Source organism: Saccopteryx leptura, chromosome 1 (genome assembly GCF_036850995.1).
Source record: "Saccopteryx leptura isolate mSacLep1 chromosome 1, mSacLep1_pri_phased_curated, whole genome shotgun sequence".
Taxonomy (NCBI): Eukaryota; Metazoa; Chordata; class Mammalia; order Chiroptera; family Emballonuridae; genus Saccopteryx; species Saccopteryx leptura.
In genome coordinates, this window is record NC_089503.1 from 260,493,373 (window position 1) to 260,514,319 (window position 20,947).

At 52.6% G+C, this 20,947-nt stretch overlaps 1 protein-coding gene across 1 annotated transcript; it reads right to left on the bottom strand.

The window, feature by feature from the left end:
- Nucleotides 1–2,593: 2,593 nt before the first annotated feature.
- COPE (COPI coat complex subunit epsilon) lies at nucleotides 2,594–20,908 on the bottom strand. The gene is made up of 10 exons (XM_066350481.1): nucleotides 20,729–20,908; nucleotides 14,330–14,392; nucleotides 13,980–14,080; nucleotides 8,715–8,867; nucleotides 7,632–7,685; nucleotides 7,053–7,134; nucleotides 5,757–5,912; nucleotides 3,899–3,967; nucleotides 2,905–2,979; nucleotides 2,594–2,798 (listed from the first exon to the last, which is right to left on the bottom strand). The coding sequence occupies exons 1-10, from the start codon at nucleotides 20,852–20,854 to the stop codon at nucleotides 2,751–2,753; spliced, it is 927 nt and encodes a 308-aa protein (XP_066206578.1). The 5' UTR covers nucleotides 20,855–20,908; the 3' UTR covers nucleotides 2,594–2,750.
- Nucleotides 20,909–20,947: the final 39 nt, after the last annotated feature.

The following is a 20,947-nucleotide window of genomic DNA, read 5'->3' on the forward strand; positions in this document are numbered from 1 at the left end:
CCAGTGGCCTCACTACATTTAGTGTAAAAGACCTGTTATTCTTAAAAGGACACTGAAGAATACCCGATGGAGATTCTGCCCTCTAACAGGGCCCCTGGACTGGGGACCCAGGCTCGCTCCTCTGTACCTACCCAGACTACAGGGGTTTCAAGTGTGAGATAGGCGCTGCAGGCATCAGGGGGCTCCCAGGACATGTCTGAAAACCACCTGGTGTTCTCTGTGACTCTCAGGACCTGGCAGGACTTCCCTGCAGCAGGCTGACACAGGCCTCTGCAGAGGCCAAGGGAGTGGATGCCCAATTGGGAGTGGGGGTTCAGAAGCTTGATCAAGATTAGGCTTTATTGGGACCACCCCAGGGGATCATCCACCATCCAATGATGGGCCCTGTACCTGAAGTCCCCAACAGCCATCACTGAGGGCACTGGTCACCTGTTGGGGACATCACCTTACCTAGCACTGATAGCCCCCAGTACTCCCACCTGTGCCCCTGCTTTCCCTCAACCCAGGATGTTATTCCCTAGTTTTTTTATTTTTTATTTTTTATTTTTTTTATCCCCTAGTTTTTGAGGTGCACAGTGCAGGCATGTTTGGGCTCTGCAAGAGCTGGGATAGTAGGTCCCATGCAGCCACTGGCCTGACCTGACCTTCAGGCACAGAGGTGAAAACAGGAGTCAAAGGGGCCTCATTTCTTCTTTCCCTCACCCCGCATCCAGTCCTATAGCGTGTTCTGTGGCCCCACCTTCGAATGCTCTTGAATCTGGCCACTTTGTATCTGTACAGCCTCATGTGGTCCTAAGCCATTTTGTGCCTCCTGCCTGGCATCCTGGCTTCCTCCTTATACTGCAGAGATCAGAGTGAGCCTTCTCTGCTGTCTTCATGGTTTCCATTATTCAGAGTAAAAGCTCAACTCCTGTGACTCACCACCTCTTTTCCACCTTGTTCCTTTTGTTATAGCCACACTGGGCTCCTCTCTACTCTTCAAACATGCAGGCAGTCTGCCTCAGGGCCTTTGCACTGGCTTATCCCTCTGCCTAGAATGTTGTCCCCCCTTTGTAGTGGCAGGGTTCCTCCTCCTCTAACTTCAGGCTTTACCTACAAATGTCATTTGCTCGGTGTACCTCCCTGACCCCCACCATCAGTATTCTTCTTGGCACTTGGCACCATCTGTCCGGATGTTCCTTCTATTTTTGAATATGTACATGGACAGAGGTTCATCCATCCCATTGGATGACTAATGCCACAACCAATCTGGCAGGCAGAGGGACTCAGAGGTCCCAGGCTGGCTGAACATGCCTCCAGAGGTCCAGCCAGTGTGTGGAGCAGCTCCGGATCTTGCCAACCACCCACCTCTGTCCTTCCTTCCAGCACTATCTGGTATCCATGGCGCCTATCAGTAATGGGAGAGGGCCCCTGCCCACCAGCCCAGGCCAGCTTCGAGTTTCAGTCTGGCAGGGTCCAGACAGGAGGCTGCTAACAGGTGGGTGCAGGGCAGAAATGGAAAGTAGCTCCTGGTACTGGCAGTTGGGGACCAGGGCTCCTAGACACCAGGGGCCTGGTAAGGAGCTGCTTCCAGGGCTGGTGCTCCTTCCCTGCCCCACCTGAGAGCAGGCCTCCTCTCTCCCCACTGATGCTCCTGCCTAGAAAGGCTGTCTCTGCATCTCCCCTGCTGAGCTCCCTGACAGGCAGGGAGGGGCTGGGGGCCAGCTGCACTGATGGGAGTCCCTTGCTCTATGTCCTCTCCTGGAAACCAGGAACTGGGTTTGGGCAATCATTTCTGAGGCAGATGAGGCCAGGCACTGGGACCTTGGGTGCCATATCTCTGCCCTAGAAAGGTCCCAGACACTGGCCCAGGGATAAAAAGCAAGACGCCCTGTTCAGCTCATGGAGCCCAGTGTGGCCTAAGGAACTTTGCATGGGCTGTTCCTGCTACCTAAGACGCTAGTCACCCAGAACCTGGCCTGGGAGCAACTCCTTATTGTTTGGGTGAACATAGTATGACGGTGACCCCATCCCAGAGGCTCCCCTCACCCTACCCACCTCCCTCTCTGTTGTCCTGCTTCTTATCTCGCAGGGCAATCACTATGCCTTCATCTCTCCAGGCAGGGAGCTGAGGGGCCACCGTGGCATTCCAGCACCCACAGCCCCAACCACAGCAGTCAGACTTGGAGGATGCCTCACCGCACAGCAGCAGCAAGGAGGAGGGCCCTGAGGAGCAGGGGTCCGGAGGGGGCTGCTGTTTATTCCATGAGGACCCAGCACGCCACTTCCTCGCTTGGCCAAGTTGAGGCTTGAGCGCTTCTGGCCCCATCACCACCTACAGACCTTCCAGGGACCCAGGGTCCAGGATTTAAATCCGGATGCCCATCAAGATGGCTGTGTTCTCTCTGTGCCTCTGATTCCCTGGATGCCAACTGGGATTGGGGGACTAAGCTGTGCTATTTTCAGCTCAGCAGCATGGACCTGGTTTGAGAAGCAAGAGTCCCTGTAGCTGCTGTTTACAGACCCTTGTTTCCAGGACCCTGTGCCCAGGCCACTCCTGTACCAGCCTTGGCTCCCACATGCTCCCCCTCAAAGTGGCTAGAGCACACGTGGGTCAGAGTGGAGATATTTATTGACAGAAGGAGGCTGAGCTGACAGCCTCTGCCTCTGGCTAGCCAAAGTGAGGGAGAAAAGACGAGGCTGGTTCCGTGGTGAGGGCAGAACGGCCAGGCCTCACCTTCCCACGGTGAAAACGGCCTCCGGGGCTAGCCTCAGACACTAGGGGCATACTGCAGCACCAGCCGATCAAAGTCGTTCTCCTTCAACATGAAATGGGGGCAAAAAGAGAGAAAAGGAAGCACATGAGTGAGTGAGTCGGACCAAGTTCCAGGCCCTCCCTGTGCTCCTGGGGAGTCTGCAGCTCACCTTGGCCTGGTACTCCTTGATGAAGGGGTGGGACCTGTGGGCATCCTTCAGCTGGGACAGGTAGCGGTTAGTCACCTGTGGGGAACATGAGGCCAGACTAGCTGAACACAGGAACTTCTTGTGGCTCTGACTTCAGGGCAGGGGTGGGTAGGACAAGGACCTAATCTCTCCATACGCCCTCCATTGCCTCATGCTGAAACAGCACCCGACAGAGCATGAGCTTGGCATATGGATGGGGGATGGACTGCAGGGTACACGAGACCAGGCTAGGCAGGGCCCTGGGGGAGTGTGGGGGGCCGGTCAGGGGGATGAGGTTAGGAGGGGAGATGGGTTTGAGGCACCCAGAGGCTCCAGCAGAGCCTTTGCTGCGCCTTGCCCCACCAGGCTTAGTTCTGACTGTATGGAGCTGAGGTATTTGTCTGACTCTAACTCTCTCAGACTAGGAGGAGTGTCTGGGTCTGTTTCTGAGGTGAGTTGGAGGGCTATCCTATCTGTCCTGCACCACCCTAGTCGATGTTGCCCGAGAGTCCTTCTACAAGGGCCAGGAACCAACTGCCAAGGAGCCCTGGCTAGGCCCCTGGCCACCTGGGCCAACCACCTAAACGAGCACTGCTCCAGCATCAGACAAGGTGGGATCACTCCCCTGGGCCCCTTTTCCATCCTGTTCCCTCCCACCCTGAGGTGGCATGGCCTGGGTCCCAGCCCGAGTGCTCTCTCTAAACCTCAGTCCATTTGTCCCTAGGACCCACATGAGCACCTGATCTGGGGCCCTGGCCAAGCTGGGGGCTCTGGGGGAGACCTGCAGCTCCAACTTCAAGGGCCCATCACCGATGAAACTGTACCTGCCTGTGGGGAGTGGGATTTTGCCCCAACCCAAGGCCAAACCTGAAATTCAGGCCCTGAGGCCCTGAGCTTCTTCTGGAGCTAAGGCCACACCAGAAACCCCCAACCACCCCAGGATGGCATTCATACCTGGCTGGGGGAGGGGGCCTACCTCGGGGGGCTTGCCCAGGTGCTGGGACAGGACGATGAGGTTAACCAGTGTCTCCGGGTGGCTGCTATCCTGGAAACACAGGGACACTGAGCAAATAGGGTCAGCATTTCCAGGCCCCAGACTCGACTTGTTCACCCCCACCTTGGGCAGAATGATGTCGCTCCCCCACCTCCTGGGATGGTGATGTGATCTGCACAATGTCACACCCTGAGGTAGAACCAGGTCAAGGCTCAGTGCTCTCCACATTGGCCATTCTGTAAGGTGGTGACCTCAGAGTCCCCCTCCTGCTCTCCTACTTCCCCATGCCAGCTGCTTCCCCTCTGAGCTTGTTGCCTCATCAGATCAGACTGGGACAGAGCCCCCTTGCCTGTCACAATTTGGAAGGGGCCTATTTATCACAAGAATCTCAAATCTCAAAAAAAGTCCAGCCAAAGGCAGCCCAGCTGATCCTCCTGCTGGAGAATGAGGTCTGAGAACCCACCTGCCCCGCCTGTTTCCCAGAGCCCTTGGCAGGAAACTGCTGGGAAATTACCAGAACCTCCAGGAGGGTGACATCACCCCACCCGCCCACACTAGGCTCTGAGGCACAGGGAACCCTGGGAACAGGCTGGCCATTGCCTCGGCCAGGAACCTCAGCCAGAGCCCCTAGTGACTGCAAAGCAGGGATGTGGGGGGAGGGGGGAGCCCTGCTGGGATAGTTGGGGCAGAGATGCATCACCCAGGATGCATGGCCACCAGAGGCCCACTCCACCCCATGCTGCCCTTCTTTGGAGACCTCGTTTCTCTTGTCAGCACTGGGCTCCCTGACAGGTGAGGTAGCTCCACAATGCAGCCTGAGGACACTGGCCCACAGGACCACTGGATTAAAACCCTTTAGGCCCACCCCTGCTCTGCAAACAAACCTCCCGATGATAACTTGGCCCCTCAAGAGATGAAAAGGGAGAAAGCTTCCTACTGCTATCAGTTTCTCGTTATATTAAAAGATATTTTCCAAAAATGCCAAATGCTTGGTATCTTTTCTGGTTATAAAAATACAGTGAAAGACCTCAGATGTCAATGGGGAAATCTGTGGCCACCCCAGAGGACAGTGTGCTTGGTCCCTCTTCCTGATAAGAGTCCAGGCACTACCTCCTGCCTGCAGTCCGCTCTTCCCTCCCTCCTAGTGAATGGTGGGTCATTTCCAAATATAGACCCAAGTGAGGTGTCACATTGAGGCCCCCAGACCAGGCAGTCAAGGTGACAGAGAGGAAGGGCTGGGGCACATGTGTCTACTCAGCTCAGGCCTATTCAGGACCCAGCTGATGAGATCCTCCCATTTCCAAGAGAAGCTGGAATAAGGGTTTATTTATTTATTTATTTATTTATTTATTTATTTATTTTTTCTGAAGCTGGAAACAGGGAGAGACAGTCAGACAGACTCCCGCATGCGCCCGACCGGGATCCACCCGGCACGCCCACCAGGGGGCGACGCTCTGCCCCTCCGGGGTGTCGCTCTGTTGCAACCAGAGCCACTCTAGCGCCTGGGGCAGAGGCCAAGGAGCCATCCCCAGCACCCGGGCCATCTTTGCTCCAATGGAGCCTCGGCTGCGGGAGGGGAAGAGAGAGACAGAGAGGAAGGAGAGGGGGAGGGGTGGAGAAGCAGATGGGCGCTTCTCCTGTGTGCCCTGGCCAGGAATTGAACCTGGGACTTCTGCACGCCAGGCCGACGCTCTACCACTGAGCCAACCGGCCAGGGCCTTGGAATAAGGGTTTTTATTTGCAATCATTTTAAGCTAATTTGGCATTAAAATCCCTATGTGGCCCATATCACCTGCCATCCACTCTGGGGACCTTGGGGTAGGGGCTGGGCCTGCCCTACCTTGTCCAGTGCCTCCTGCAGCACACCCTCGGCGGCCTCCCAGCGGCCCTGGGCCATATGGCAGGCTGCTTGTCCATTAAGCAGTAGCAGGGTGGGGGAGCACTTGTCAGCCGTCTCCTGGAAGATGTAGTAGGCATCCTGCAGCTTCTCACCACCCTGTGGAAAAAGTTCTAACATCACTGCTTTGTCACCCGGCTGCTCAGCCCTGACCCAGCCTGCTCCCTCGCAGAGCAGAGAATTCCAGCGCTTTGCAGAGATGATCCCAGCATGGGCAGCCCACAGCAGGCATTCCTTAGACACTGACCCAGTGCAGAGATCCCTACACAGCCTGGGCTCTGCTGACGGGGCCAAAACAGCACATGACAGCCTCACACCTGGCTCCTTCAACCCTCAGTTTATGGAGGTGGAGCTGAAAATGAAAAATGGCCCACAGGTATGCAGGTTGGCACCAAGTGGAGACCACGGCATCACATGGTCCGTCAAGGGTAATCTCTTCTCTGTCCACCAGGTTCTGAGTTCTATCTTTCCTGATAAAGATGCAGAGTCACACTGGCAAGGGAGCCTAAAACCAAGGTGTGCTTGTAAAAACAGGAAAGGCTACAAGAGAGAGGCGTCAGCATGGCGGGGTTTGTCCCACTAAACTGGACACATAATAGACAGCGGCCTGAGTGAGGTCTCAACCCCTAAGGGCAGTGTAGATGCAGAAGGGGAGCACATTCTAAAAGGCTCATACAAAAGAACAACTCAGAGAATGGAAGCCAAGTGCCAAAAACCAGGAAAAGGGCTGCTGCCAGGAGACGGGGAACAGCGTACCCAGGCATGTATGTGAGAAGGGGAGTGGGCAGAGGCGAAGGTGCCAGGAGGACACTGGCAACCACCTGGTATTAGGAGCCCAGAAAGCAAGCTGAGCAGCACCAGGTACAGGGTTAGAGTGTGGAGGGAGGGACACGTTCCCAGGGAGGCATGTGGGGAGAGGCAACCCAACACTGGTTGGAGCCCCCAGTTTGTTCACTCTGAGTCTGGCCAACCCACTCGCCTGCAAGAATCCCAGAATGGGACTGAGGATGAATGAAGTGGGAAACATGCGGGGGGGGGGGGGGGGGGGGGGGGTTGGGCTGGGGATTTCCCTTGGGGGATGGGTGTCTAGCCCCAAGTAAACAGAAGTTCAGTGCATCCATGGAATCCCACATCTCCCATTCCTCAATGGGAGAACAGGGCTGGATTCAGAAGGCCACCTCCTGGTGCTCTGATGCTCCTGCACTGACCCTCCAGCTCCCTGTGTGGCCAGGAGCTCACCATGGCTAGGTTGACCCAGGCAGTGGCCAGCTGGGTGAGAGTAGCGTCCTCGTCTTGGTCCTGCATTTTCTTCAGCTCCTTCCTAGGGGTGGAGGAGAAAGGCAGGAGGGAGCCAAGTAGTTTGGCTGGCATCTCCCCCATCCCTGTTCCTTGTTCATGGGGTACACACACATGCTGGCTCACGGGCCCTGGTCCAGCCGGCACCCACCTTCACCTTGGACATGCAGGAACCAAGACACTCATAAAGCCCACCCCAGTCCTGCCATATTACCTACATGACAGAAAGAAGCTGAGGCATGAACAATACCACCACTCACCCCTGCAGGGAAAGGCAGTAAGGATGGTGTGTTGCCCAATAGACTGGAATGAACTAACTGGAAAAACCATCATGCCACCAATGTTTTGGGTCTCAGGGAGGGCTCTGGGACAGTCTTCATGTTCAGTGGCCCCTTAAGGGCAGAGGCCTGGTTCCCTGGGAACATGGGTTCCTGAGGTGGCCTTGTCACTGTTTTAGACAACCCTGACGCACAGGCCCCACCCCAGCAACTCCAGGTGGGGACAGGTAGACACAGGGCTTACCGGGCAAGGTCTAAGCGGTCCAACTTCAGCAGGATCTGCACCATCATGGCCATGCTGTGGGACAGGTCACAGGGCACCACACCCATTAGGGCTCATTCCATCTCAGTGCCACCTTCCAGAACATTCCTATGAGTGCTTGGGCCACCAGCCCTACCATGTAGAGGTGGAACACTGAGGTTGAGTGTGAGCCCGGCAGAGCTGTAGTCAGACCTCAGCACCGCTTATGGGCCACCTCCTGGGCCCTGGCTCCCACATCTTACCAATGACCATGCTTGAACTGAAAGCTCCCATGGGGTCCCAAGGGTGCAGACTCCAGGCTCACAGGCCTCCTGTCCAGGCTGGGCACCATATCTGTGCCCCACCACCAGCTTCTTCCCGAGTTCAGTCACAGATGCAGTGCTTTGTGAGGGCAGGTGATCACTCCTTCAATTCCTGAACCCACTGTGTCCCTTTCGGCCCTAGACAGCTATGACTGTCCATAACTTATGTGGCTGCTCATTCCCAGGTTTTTCCACCAGAACATGACCCAGCACCCAGAGCAACTCTTGTCAGAGCCTGAGAAATACCTTGTTAGCTCTGCACCACATCGTTTCTAAGCTGGTACAAACCCCTTTCTAGACTAAGGTGGGACAGGTATATGTAACAAATGTCTGGTGACCAAGTACCAAGGGAAGGCAGGTTCCAGAGAGCTCCCAGGAGAGAGCAGTTGCAACCTCTGGGGCCCGAACTCCAGACACAACACCCTGGATGCAGCATAGGTCTAGAGTGGCCTCCCAGGGTGGGCTCCAGAGCCCCAGATATGAAGTGCCCTAAATAAGAATCAGCTTGAGGGGAAGGCCTGGGGGTACCCCGAGAGTTCATGGAAAGGCCAGGGCCAGAACACAAGGGGGTGTGCAGAAACCACAGATGAAAGTGCTTTCTGTTCTGCCCTAGGGATAGGGTTTTCAGCCCTGGGCACCGTGCCCTTGGAGAAGTAGTGTTGCCTGGCCTCTGCAGATCTCTCAAAGCAGCCTCCACCTCACCATTGCCATGACAACAGACTAAGACACCCTAAGCAGCCCAGAGACTGGAAAGGCTACTCACCACTCCAGGCTGTCCCCCTGGTGCAGGGCACGCAGGGCAGCATCTGGGTTCTGGTCATGGAAGTAGACAGAGGCAGCCATTAGCAGGAAGGTGGTGTTAGTCACATCCACATTCCTGCTCATCTCGCGATCCAGCTCAGCAACAACTGTGTCCCTGTTAAGACAAGACGCTCAGGGTCAACGGCAGGAAGCAGCTCCCACACCCTCGCTGCGAGAGCAGACACATCCAAAGAGGGCGAGGTAGGCCCCCAGGTGTGCACAGCAGCAAAAGGGTAGAATAGGAACAGCTGTCTGAGTCGGGCACCACTGCACCCAGTCTCACCACCTTCCCACAAGGCATTTCTCATCCTCACACACAATGAAATAAAAGTTGGGCACTCTAGCCTTGTGGGAGAGGCATGGTATATGGCCCCTCCATGCCTACTAAGCAGCATGAGTAATGACCCAGGCCTAGGGTCCCTTGGCCTTCACAGCTAGTGGGCTGCTGTGTCCACTCTGCACCTCATGGAGGGACAGGGTGACTCACCAGGTGTGCTTGTGTGGAGACATGAGGCTGCACAGGTGACTCAGACTAGCGAGGTCACTGCCATCCTGAGGAGGCCTGCGTCCTGGCTTAGCTTGCCAGCTACTCCTGGCAGGTGGGCAACATGCTTGGCTGAGGGCTGGCGGCAGCAGCCCAGCTGGAATCAGGGCTGGGCCACAGATCACCAACACAACCTCACAACCTCGACAGAGCTGGAGCCATGGTCTGCTGAACTGGAAAATGGAGCTGAGATCCCATGTTTCAAAAGGCTGCTATGCAACTGACGAGAAAAGGGAGGTGTGGATCCAACCTGTATCACTGCTGCCCTTCTCTACAAATGCACATGTCTTACAGCTGCTGGGGGCTACTGGCTAAGTGCCTGTGTTTGAAGGCCTGTAGAGGGCAGGAATGTGCCCATCACCATCTCTGTACCCAGAGAAGTGCCAGAGGAACAAACATCCTCACATCTGAGCCTATTTCCTGCTCTGCATGGTGGGATCGTGCACAGAAGTCACTTGGGGTTGGCATGAGGAGCCTCTGAAGCCACCGCCTGAAGCTTACATGCTACCTGTTGTCATTGCAACATTAGTGTTTGTTATAGGTTGCTCCTGTCACATACTGTAGTTATCTTCATGGGCTCTGGTACTTCCTCCACCATCTGCTTGACAACTGTCTGCAAGGAGCAGCAGTTCATGCTGTGGAGATGGATGTACTATGTGCCACGCTGCTTTCCTAAACACTCACCCTGTGCCCTGTGCTTCTGTGGGCTCTGTAATGCTCACAGCAGCCACTGCTCCTGGAGGGCCTGCCAGGGCTAGCTCCCCTTCCACATGAGAATGAGGCTTGTCAACCTGGCTAGTGAAGTACAGAGCAGGAGAAATGATGGCCTCAGGAGGCCACTTGTCTTAGTGTCCTGGGGCTGCCAACATCAAGCACCATGAACTAGGGAACCAAACAGAAATTTATTCCCTCGCAGGTCTGGAGACCAGAAGTCTGAGATCAAGGTGTGGGCAGGGCTGGCTCCTTCTGGAGGCTCTAACAAAGAGTCTGTCTCAGGATTCTCTCTGGGTGCTGTTGGCTGTGGCAGTCCTTGGTGTGTGTTTACTTCACTCCCACCTCTGCTTCCACCTTCTCTTCTCTCTCCTCTTCTGTTTTCTCCTGTCTCTTCTTCTCTTCTAAGAACACCAGTCACTGGACTTAAAGCCCATCCTATATCCAGGATGATCTCGAGATCCTTAACTACTTACATCTGCAGAAACCCCAACTTTCAGTGAGGTCACATTTGGTTTCTGGGTGCCAGGACAGGGACGTCTTCTGGTAGGTACATTTAGCTGCCACTGCCCACAAGCAAACACCCTGAGCCCTGGGCTTCATGGGCAAAGTGCAATCACAGGAGTTGGTGACAGGGTGCTGCCCTCCAAAGAAGCAAAAATGGGGGCGGGTGTGGGTAAAGCCTCACCCACAGCTACAGTGGCCCATGAGGGAAATGTGGTGTCACCAAGGTGAGTACCACATCTGGATCTAGGGAGCTCCAAAGTGCAAAGATTGGGAAAGGCCCCACTGTGACAGGCCAGGGGGTGTGGGTTTCTGGAGATGCAACGGGGTAGGAGCTGGGGTGGCTGCGGAGCAGAGAACAGCAGCTTCCTGCAACTGGGTGTCGGTGACCGTTTGCTCCATACACAGGCAAAGCAGGGTCTCTTGACTCCCACCCACAGCCAAGAGCTGTGAGCTCACATGTACTTGGAAAAGCATCCCTGTGGCTTTTTCCAAGAACAGCCCAGGAAAATGTACAGCAGAAACTTGATGCCAGCAGGCTAGGTGGCTGAGCACAGGTGATACAGTCCTGGGGAGTTCTGCCCTGGGCTTGGCCCTAATGTAGGCAGATGAGGCACACCATACCCTTCCTGGGCCACAGGAAGGTGTGAGCTTTATGGGTCCCCACAGCCTCTCTCCCAATCTCTCCTGGCCATTGCTCTCAGGAGTTTGACAGTTGGTGGTCTGCAGTCTGGGGCTGGAATGGACCCACACCTTAGGACAGTGGTTCTCAAAGTGTGCGCCCTATGGTATTCCAGAGAAATATGTGCCTGTTGGGGACCAAAAACTAACAGGGTTTTTGGAGTTTAGATTTTTGGGAGACAGAGGTGTGGGGAATTGGCTGTAAGCTGACAGTCTGCCCAAACCCCACCTCACTTGCCTGATTAGGTTGCAAAAGGCAGTTAAGCTGTGGTGCTGGATTGTTTACACTACCCCCCATGTTCCCCAGAAAGACTGGAGGCAAGTTTCTTCTATCCTTTGGTGTAAAGTTAAGATGATATGTGTGGTGGGGGTTTTGGATTGATGACTAAACATAGGGAATTGTCTCTTGAAGCCTTTTAGATTTCTATAAAAGAGTATGTGGCAATATCTAAAAAAACTGAACATTTTATTACAATTTTCAACATTCTATTTATTGTGAATTAGGATTTTCTACCCTCAACATAATTAAGAGTAAAAAGAGAGGAATTCTTCAATGTATTGATGGGGAAATGAGAGTTTGCCCTTCAAATATATACCCAAACATTGAAGAAACCGCTAGGACACATTAGGCTCATGTTTCTCATAAACACAAGATGAAAAAACTTAACACACTCGTGCTGGGACCTGCCAAATTTACTAAATCTTACTAAGAATGTATCTCTATATAAAAAAAGATACCTTTTTTGTTCTTATTTTCTAATTTTTTTTTTTTTAAATATCGATTTGTTGTTTCACTTATTTGTGCATTTATTGGTTGACTCTTGTATGTGCCCTGATCGGGAATCAAACCCACAACCTTGGGGCATCCGGACAATGCTTTAACCAACTGAACTACCAGGCCAGGGTTTTTAATCCTTTTTTATGAATTCTAAAAAGCATAACAAAAAATATAACATAAAAACGTGGTTTTTTCTTTTTTTTCCTGAAGCTGGAAATGGGGAGGCAGTCAGACAGACTCCAGCATGCACCCGACTGGGATCCACCTGGCACACCCACCAGGGAGTGATGCTTTGCCCATCTGGCAGAGGCCACAGAGCCATCCTCAGCGCCTGGGCCATCTTTGCTCCAATGGAGCCTTGGCTGCGGGAGGGGAAGAGAGAGACAGAGAGGAAGGAGAGGGGGAGGGGTAGAGAAGCAGATGGGCGCTTCTGTGTGCCCTGGCTGGGAATCAAACCTGGGACTCCTGCACACCAGGCCGATGCTCTACCACTGAAAAATGTGTTTTAATGTCAGAATAAATTTAATTTTGTCGTCTTTATTTCGTTTAATTATCATAAAAGCACACTTGGACTTTATTTTTTTCTTTAATACTTGACTTAATTATAACATATTTCTCAGAAATTTGTATACAGTGCACCTACAATTACTTGTAGGATTTAAAAATTTTTTTTATTAATTTTTTTTTAATTTATTCATTTTTAGAGAGGAGAGAGAGAGGGTGAGAGACAGAGAGAGAAGGGGGGAGGTGCTGGAAGCATCAACTCCCATATGTGCCTTGACCAGGCAAGCCCAGGGTTTCGAACCGGCGACCTCAGCATTTCTAGGTCGATGCTTTATCCACTGCACCACCACAGGTCAGGCACTTGTAGGATTTTAAATGCGCCCCAACTTCAAAGAGTTTTGAGAACCACTGCCTTAGGATGAGTTTTGTTTTTGTTTTTTTTTACAGAGACAGAGAGAGTCAGAGAGAGGGGCAGACAGGGACAGACAGACAGGAATGGAGAGATGAGAAGCATCAATCACTAGTTTTTGATTGCGCATTGCGACACCTTAGTTATTTATTGATTGCTTTCTCATATGTGCCTTGACCGTGGGGCTACAGCAGACCGAGTAACCCCTTACTCGAGCCAGCGACCTTGGGTCCAAGCTGGTGAGCTTTTGCTCAAACCAGATGAGCCCGCGCTCAAGCTGGTGAGCTCGAGGTCTCGAACCTGGTTCCTTCCACATCACAGTCCAATGCTCTATCCACTGCGCCACCACCTGGTCAGGCAGGATGAGATCTTTTTTTTTTTTGTATTTTTTGTATTTTTCTGAAGCTGGAAATGGGGAGAGACAGTCAGACAGACTCCTGCATGCGCCCGACCGAGATCCACCCGGCACACCCACCAGGGGCGACGCTCTGCCCACCAGGGGGCGACACTCTGCCCCTCTGGGGCATCGCTCCACCAAGACCAGAGCCACTCTAGCGCCTGGGGCAGAGGCCAAGGAGCCATCCCCAGCGCCCAGGCCATCCCCGCTCTAATGGAGCCCTGTCTGCTGGAGGGGAAGAGAGAGACAGAGAGGAAGGAGGGGGGGTGGAGAAGCAAATGGGCGTCTCTCCCATGTGCCCTGGCCGGGAATCGAACCCGGGTCCCCCACACGCCAGGCTGACGCTCCACCACTGAGCCAACCGGCCAGGACCCAGGATGAGATCTTGATGTAGCCTCACCTGAATTTCGTCTGGACTCCTCCCAGGGAGATAAGCGGCAGGTGGTACAGCCATTCCCCCAACATGCTAAGGATCCCTGCCTTATATGTCTGGGGGAGGCCCCCTCCGTGATGCCCAGAGCTATATGTTTAGGGAGCCTCTCAGCTTGTGAGGGCATCTACATACATGTCCTGTCTCTGACCTCCCAGACCCCTTTGAAGCATGATCCATTACTGCCTCCCACTGTGCAGGTGGGGAAAACCAAAGCACAGGGAGGTGCGGGGGAAGAAAGGAGGAACCCTCCCTGTCCCCATCCTCACCTCTGGTTGTCGCTGGCCAAGTATTCCGCAAACATGCGCACAGCCTGGAGCTCAGGGGCTGAGGAAGGATTGATCTCATCCAGGACCACGCCATATTTCCTCTGTGATGAGACAACCATGCTGTCAACTCCACCCACTCTCCCCTGCCATAAGGTATATATGTCCTGAGCTCCTGGAACAGAGGGCTTCTTGGGGCTCACCATTACCCTGGTGAAGCCCCAACACCTGGACCTGGCTGTCACCCACCACCCCCAGGGACCCCTCATCTTGCCAGGTGCCCTGCCCCCATTCAGCACTATGGTCTTTACTCTCCCATCCTAGGGATGGTGGTGGTCACAGCCGAGGCTCACCTGTGCGAGGTACGCTCTGTACAGGAAGACATCCCTTTCCACCTCTCTCTCAGGACTCGACAGCTGTGGAAACAGAGGCAGGTCAGGATACACAGGGCCATATGCTGAACAGGTCCTTAGTGGCCAGGAGCAGAAAGCTTCCCTGGTGGAGTCCAGACCCTGGCTCTCAGCTTCCTGTGCTCTTGGGCAGGAGAGCAGCTTTCACTGAGGGCACATGTCATGGTGGGTACCTCATTTTGTTCCATCCCAACATCATCTCAGAAAGGAGGCTCGACTGTCAGCCATTCCTCTAAGTGAAAAACTGGGCACCAAAAGTGCCACAATCACTCCAGCCACAAGATGAGGGGACAGATAGGTGACGCTGGAGAACAAATAGGACCCAGTTGGAGATATGCGAAGAGGACTTTGCTTTCTGTGACAAATACTTCCACAAAGTTTGTTCCCGTCTGCTTTTCTTTCAAAACATTCTTTTAACGTGACACACAGGAGAGGAAGGTTTTCCTCACTCAAGAGGATCTTTCTGGGAGAGCTCAGTCTGTGTCTCAGCTGGGCCAGGTGAGACCTCAGGGACCTCCCTGTACTTGGAGACAGGTCTGCAGGCTGCACACCCTTGGTCCAGCCACAAAGCACAGAGCCGAGAAGCAAAAGTGAGGTGATCTACAGCATTCACTGTGGGACTGTGAGAAAGGTCCCAAGAAGCTGCAGGCAGGTGAAGGATCCTCTCTTGGGTGTATAGCTTTTGGATCCCAGGGTACTGGCCAACCTCCTGGGGGCCCTGTGGTGCCTGGGACTGGTAAGCACACAGCAGCTCAGCCCAGAGGGCATGGTGGCCTTTCTAACAAGCCCAGAGATGGCCTGGACAGCTGCCACGGCACAGAAACAAAGGGTCTGGAGTTCCACAGGTGGGGATACATCAGGACTGGCCTCCTTCAAGATGAAAATCAGATTCCTTGTCACCATGCCTTCTTCTCTCCAGCCTGAGAGGCAGAGTGAGGGTGGTGAGTGTGTCTTCCCAGTCTAAAGGAGACCAGAAACAAGAAGCCTGGTTCCTGGTCCCAGCCTAACTCAGGCCAACTTCACTGTAGGGTTCCAATGGCTTTCTCTGGTCTTGGTGACCAGGCTGGGGATCTGGCCATAACATGGAACACGTCTGCTAAATAAGTGAGTTTCAAATGATTCTTAAAGGTGGATACTGGTGAGGACAATCCATCTGAGGCGGCCTTACACCACCTTCAGTGAAAAAACAGACATGATGGCCTGGCCCATGGTGGTGCAGTGGATAAAGTGTTGACCTGGAATGCTGAGGTTGCCAGTTCAAACTCTGCACTTGCCTGGTCAGGGCACATACGGGGTTCAACTATGAGTTGATGCTTCTCACTCTCTCTCACTTGCCCTCCCCCCTAAATCAAGAAATAAAATCTTAAAAAACAAAAAGCCAACATGATGGCTCTGGATGTCTTTGAAGCAAGGATACAGTGGGGGACCCTGAGGGGGACCTTGGGTCCCAGAGGGGACTTTGAGCCTCAACTGCCCTACCTATAAAATGGACACCACCACCACCGAACCTGCAGGACTGTCAAGGTCTCACCAAGAAGCCACAGAGGGCCTGACCTGTGGTGGCACAGTGGATGGAGCATCAAACTGGAACACTGAGGTTGCTGGTTTGAAACCCCAGACTTCCTGAGTCAAGGCACATAGGGGAGTTGATGCTTCCTGCTCCTCCTCTCTTATCTTCCCCCCGCCAAAAAAAAAAAAAGTAAAAAAAAAAAAGAAGCCACAAGTGGACTCTCAGGACCCTTTCAATTAGCCAGAGAGAGAGCTTCTAGGAGGCATAAGAGCAAGGACGGATGTACAGACTCGTGTTACTAGAGGGATCCTGATACATGCCACCAGGTGAGTGCTTTGGTCCCCAGTACTAACAGGTTGTCAGAACCACCTGGAAGCACAGAAACCAGCAAAGCCAGGAGGCCTATGCCTACCAATGCTGCCTGACACCAGGTGGTCCTACCTGCCCCCAGACAGAGCATAGATGCAGCCAAGCCCAAGAGCAAGGAACACTGTCTGGGGAGGCCAGTGATGGAGTGAGGGTGGGGGGTGGGAGGCGGGGTCCTGTGTCTCCTACCCTAACTGTCCTTGTGGCCATGAGAGTCACCTGACCACACTAGATGGTCTGTTCCTCTGAGGTTTTCTTCTGTTTCATTCCCAACACCTAGGTGTTGCCTGCCATCTTGTGGGGACTTAAAAAAATGTCTGACAAAAAGGGATATAATGGTGACATAGTGCTAGCACACAATGGTGTTCCACCTGGGGCCACCTAATGTTATGCCTGTCTGAGGTTGCCAGGCTCACCGTATCACAGTACAAACATACTCTCACAGTCCTGGAGGGCAGAAGCCCAAGTTCAAGGTCTCAGCAGGGCCACACTCCCTCCAAAGGCTAGAGGAGAATCCTTCTTTGCCTTGCCCAGCTTCTGATGGCTCTAAGCATTCCTTGGTTTATGGCTGTACCACTCCAACCTCTACCTCTATCTTCTCTGTCTGCCTCAACTCTCTCTCTGCCTTTCTCTTAGGACACCAGTCATTTGATTTAGGGCCTTCCTAAATCCCCTGACCTCATCTACAGAACTGTCACTGAATTACAACTGCAAAGACCCTTTCCCCAAATAAGTCACATTAACAGGTTTCAGGTGGATGCATCTTTTTATGGACAGCATTCAATGCAGTATAGGCTGCTTAAGGGGCTTAAAGTGCTCCATGGACCAGAGTTAATTAAACATCAGATGGCTCAGTGAGGCCAGTGCTCCTGTTCACTGGATGCCTCAAGGATAACGTCTTGGCATGTTCATGGCTCAGAAGCTGGGTTGTGTGTGCCTCTGGCCAGAGTGACCACTGGGATGATTTCCTTTATTTCCAGTCACTCTCTACATACAGCAGATCATGCTAGTTCTTTCAGCAGCAAAGTCTGCATATTATGAAGGGAGAAGACTCAAAAAACATATTACTATGATGTGAGCAACATACAAGGCAGAATCCAAAAGGCCAACTAGAGTATGATGCTAAATCTCACAGTGATCCTACTGAGATAGGTATCACTGTTTCCCTTTGACAGGAGGGAAAATGGTAGCTCAGACAGGTACAGTGACTCAGCCCTAGCTGCAGAGTCAACCTAAGAGAACCGGAATCTGAGCCCAGGTCTATCTCAGTCTTCAGGACTCCAACAAGGAGGCACTACATATCTGCTGGTGAACCTAAAGGTTTCTCAAAGATGTCCAAGCCACTTCCCAGGACCTGTGAACAGCTTACATTATATCATGAGGAACTTTGCAGAAATGATTATGGTTATGGACCCTAAAATCAGGAGAGTGTGCTGGTTATCCAGGAGGGCCCAGTCTAATCAAAGAAGCTCTAAAAGCAAAGTAGGCAGAACTAGGCAGAAGGGGAAATTCAAGTGATTTTAAATGTGAAAACCCCATGGCTGGGCCTGACCAGGAGGTGGCGCAATGGATGGAGCGTCAGACTGGGATGTGGAGGACCCAGGTTCGAGACCCTGAAGTCGCCATCTTGAGCGTGGGCTCATCTGGTTTGAGCGAAGCTCACCAGCTTGGACCCAAAGTCACTGGCTCAAGCAAGGGGTTACTCGGTCTGCTGTAGCCCCACGGTCAAGGCACACATGAGAAAGCAATCAATGAACTAAGGCGTTGCAATGAAAAACTAATGATTGATGCTTCTCATCTCTCTCTGTTCCTGTCTGTCTGTCCCTATCTATCCCTCTCTCTGACTCTCTCTGTAAAAAAACCCCCAAAAAACAAAACCAAACCCCATGGCTGGTTCTGAGATGGGGGTAGGGGAGGAACACATGCAAGGTTGAAGACTGTAGAGAGAAGTCTCTAAGAGCTAATAGTGGCCCCTGATGAAGAGCCTATAATCTGAATGAGTTTGAGAGCAGATTCTTCCCTAGAATCTCCAAAAAAGACAGTCTGGCCGACACCTTAAATGGTGAGAGCCATATTGGACTTCTGACCTATAGCAATTGTGAGAGATTAATAAGTGTTGTCTTATGCTGTTTGTTGTAACTCCTCAAGGCAGCAACAGAAAATTAATGTAATCATGCAAGTGTTATTTCAACAAATCCTTACAGCTTCCTGAAGTCTGGTTGAGGTTTTATCCCCCATATACAGATGCTCAGGGACACTGGGTTCACAGCCAAAGGCAAGAAGCATGGAAAGTAAACCTTCAGTACTTCAGAGTCCAAATTCATCTCAATCATCTGTCTGCCTCTGTGATGACTGCCACTCCCTTATTTGATGCTCTGAAGGTATATCCACATCTTCAGAATAAAATAAAAACTCCTGCTATGGGCCCTTACCCTGCCCACCTCATTCTACATCCTCCTCCCTCCATCCCAATCCCCACCCACAGCCACTTCTGCTACACTGGCCTCTGTGCCTTCACTATTCTGAGCTCACACCTGCCTCAGCACCTCTGCAGCTGAGGTTGTCTCAGGCTCAAATGACAGTCAAGAAAGGCAAGGCCTGCCTGATCAGGCGGTGGCGCAGTGGATAGAGTGTCGGACTGGGATGCTGAGGACCCAGGTTCGAGACCCCGAGGTCGCCAACTTGAGTGCGGGCTCATCTGGTTTGAGCAAAAGCTCACCAGCTTGGACCCAAGGTTGCTGGTTTAGCAAGGGGTTACTTGCGGTCAAGGCACTTATGAAAAAGCAATCAATGAACAACTAAGGTATCCCAACGAAAAACTAATGATTGATGCTTCTCATCTCTCCATTCCTGTCTGTCTGTCCCTGTCTATCCCTCTCTCTGGCTCTCTCTCTGTCTCTTTAAAAAAAAAAAAAAAAAAAAAAAGGAAAGAAAGGCAAGGCCTGATTGCCAGTGAAAGTCACCCCTCCCCCAGTTTCTCTGAGTATTTTTTTTTGACAGAGTCAGAGAGAGGGCCAGATAGGCAGGAACGGAGAGAGATGAGAAACATCAACTCTTCATTGCAGCACCTTAGTTGTTTATTGACTGCTTTCTCATATGGGGGGGGGGGGAGCTACAGCAGAACGAGTGACCCTTTGCTCAAGCCAGCGACCTTTGGGCTCAAGCAAGTAACCTCGAGGTTTCAAACCTGGGTCTTCTGAGTCCCAGTTCGATGCCCTATCCGCTGTGCCACCACCTGGTCAGGCTGAGTATTTTTTATCTCCTCTTCACACACAGTGCACAAGTTGTAATCACTCTTCACTAGCTTCTTTGTTTCCTCTCTTTGGAACACCAGAAGGTGAAGGCAGGCAAAGACCCTGCCATGTTCTCTGGTCTTAAAAATTCTCCATCAGGCCCTACCAGGCTGTGGCACAGTAGATAGAGCATTGGACTGGGATGTGGAAGACCCAGGTTCGAGACCCCGAGGTCGCCAGCTTGAGCGCGGGTTCATCTGGTTTGAGCAAAGCTCACCAGCTTGGACCCAAGGTCGCTGGCTTGAGCAAGGGGTTACTCGGTCTGCTGTATCCCCACGGTCAAGGAACATATGAGAAAGCAATCAATGAATAACTAAGGTGTTGCAACGAAAAACTAATGATTGATGCTTCTCACCTCTCCCCGTTCCTGTCTCTGTCCCCATCTATCCCTTGCTCTGTCTCTGTAAAAAAAAGAAAAAAAAAATTCTCCATAGGTTCACTCAAAGTGACAGCAGGCCCAAGTCCTCCCTTAAAGGTCCTAACAGCCCCTGCTGCCCCTTCTCTGGTCACCAGCTCCTACCTGGCTGGGCCCTGCCTGCAAATTTACTTCCAAACTCTCAAGCAGCCAACCAAGATCATTCCCACCACTGCTGGCTTATTTACTCGTCTACTGTCTATCTCCCTTGCCAAGCTGAGGTTCCCAAAAGAGAGCTGAGAGTTTTGTTTATTTTGTTACCGTTTTCAGCCCAGCACGAACACACTGCCTGACCCATAGAGATGCTCGCTGAGGAATAAATGACTGAGTCTGGGGAGAAATAACCGGGCTAGTGAGGAAGGGTAACGTAGGGGAAGTAATTTCTCTCTGAGCGTCGGTATTTTCATCTATTAAATGAGAATAGACCGTCCCTACTTCACGGGTAGGTAATACAGGGTATGGCAACCATTGTCTAACAAGTGAGAATTGTTGATTACTACAGTAGCATGAACGTCTCTCTTACTCAAATGCCTTCCAGGTTGCAGGGAATGCTCTGAGAAATAAAAACTTCTACTGCTTTGGATTTTGTCAAGGGACGAGAATTAACTCCTCACTGCCTCTGAGAAGATGCCTGTTTGTGTGTGTGTGAGGGGGGAGGGGGTCTGCCACCTGAAGAAGAGTTTTTAAAAACAACGCGACCCACGGCCACCAGGAAGCGGCCTCCGTTCCCAACGTCCCCGGCCCCGGAGCGGCCGCACCTTCACCCGCTGCGCCTCGTTAATGCACTGCTGGTAGCTGCCGATGTAGAAGGCGTTCTTCACGTCGAACAGTTCGTCCACCTCCCCAGAGCCGCCGGATGCCGGGACAGGAGCGGGAGGCGCCATAACGCTCTGCTGTCACTCACTCCTCTTCCTGAGCGCCACGACGGCCGGAAGCCGTGACCCGCCGCGGGGCACGCCGGTAAATATAGTTTGTTC

Excerpts from the sequence above, each read along its gene's own strand:
- COPE (XM_066350481.1), bottom strand. The coding sequence starts at position 20,854 with ATGGCGCCTCCCGCTCCTGTCCCGGCATCCGGCGGCTCTGGGGAGGTG. Across the intron at positions 8,868-13,979 it reads TTGGCCAGCGACAACCAGAG|GGACACAGTTGTTGCTGAGC; the intron begins GTGAGGATGGGG and ends TTGTCTTAACAG. Across the intron at positions 2,799-2,904 it reads TCAAGGAGTACCAGGCCAAG|GAGAACGACTTTGATCGGCT; the intron begins GTGAGCTGCAGA and ends TTCATGTTGAAG.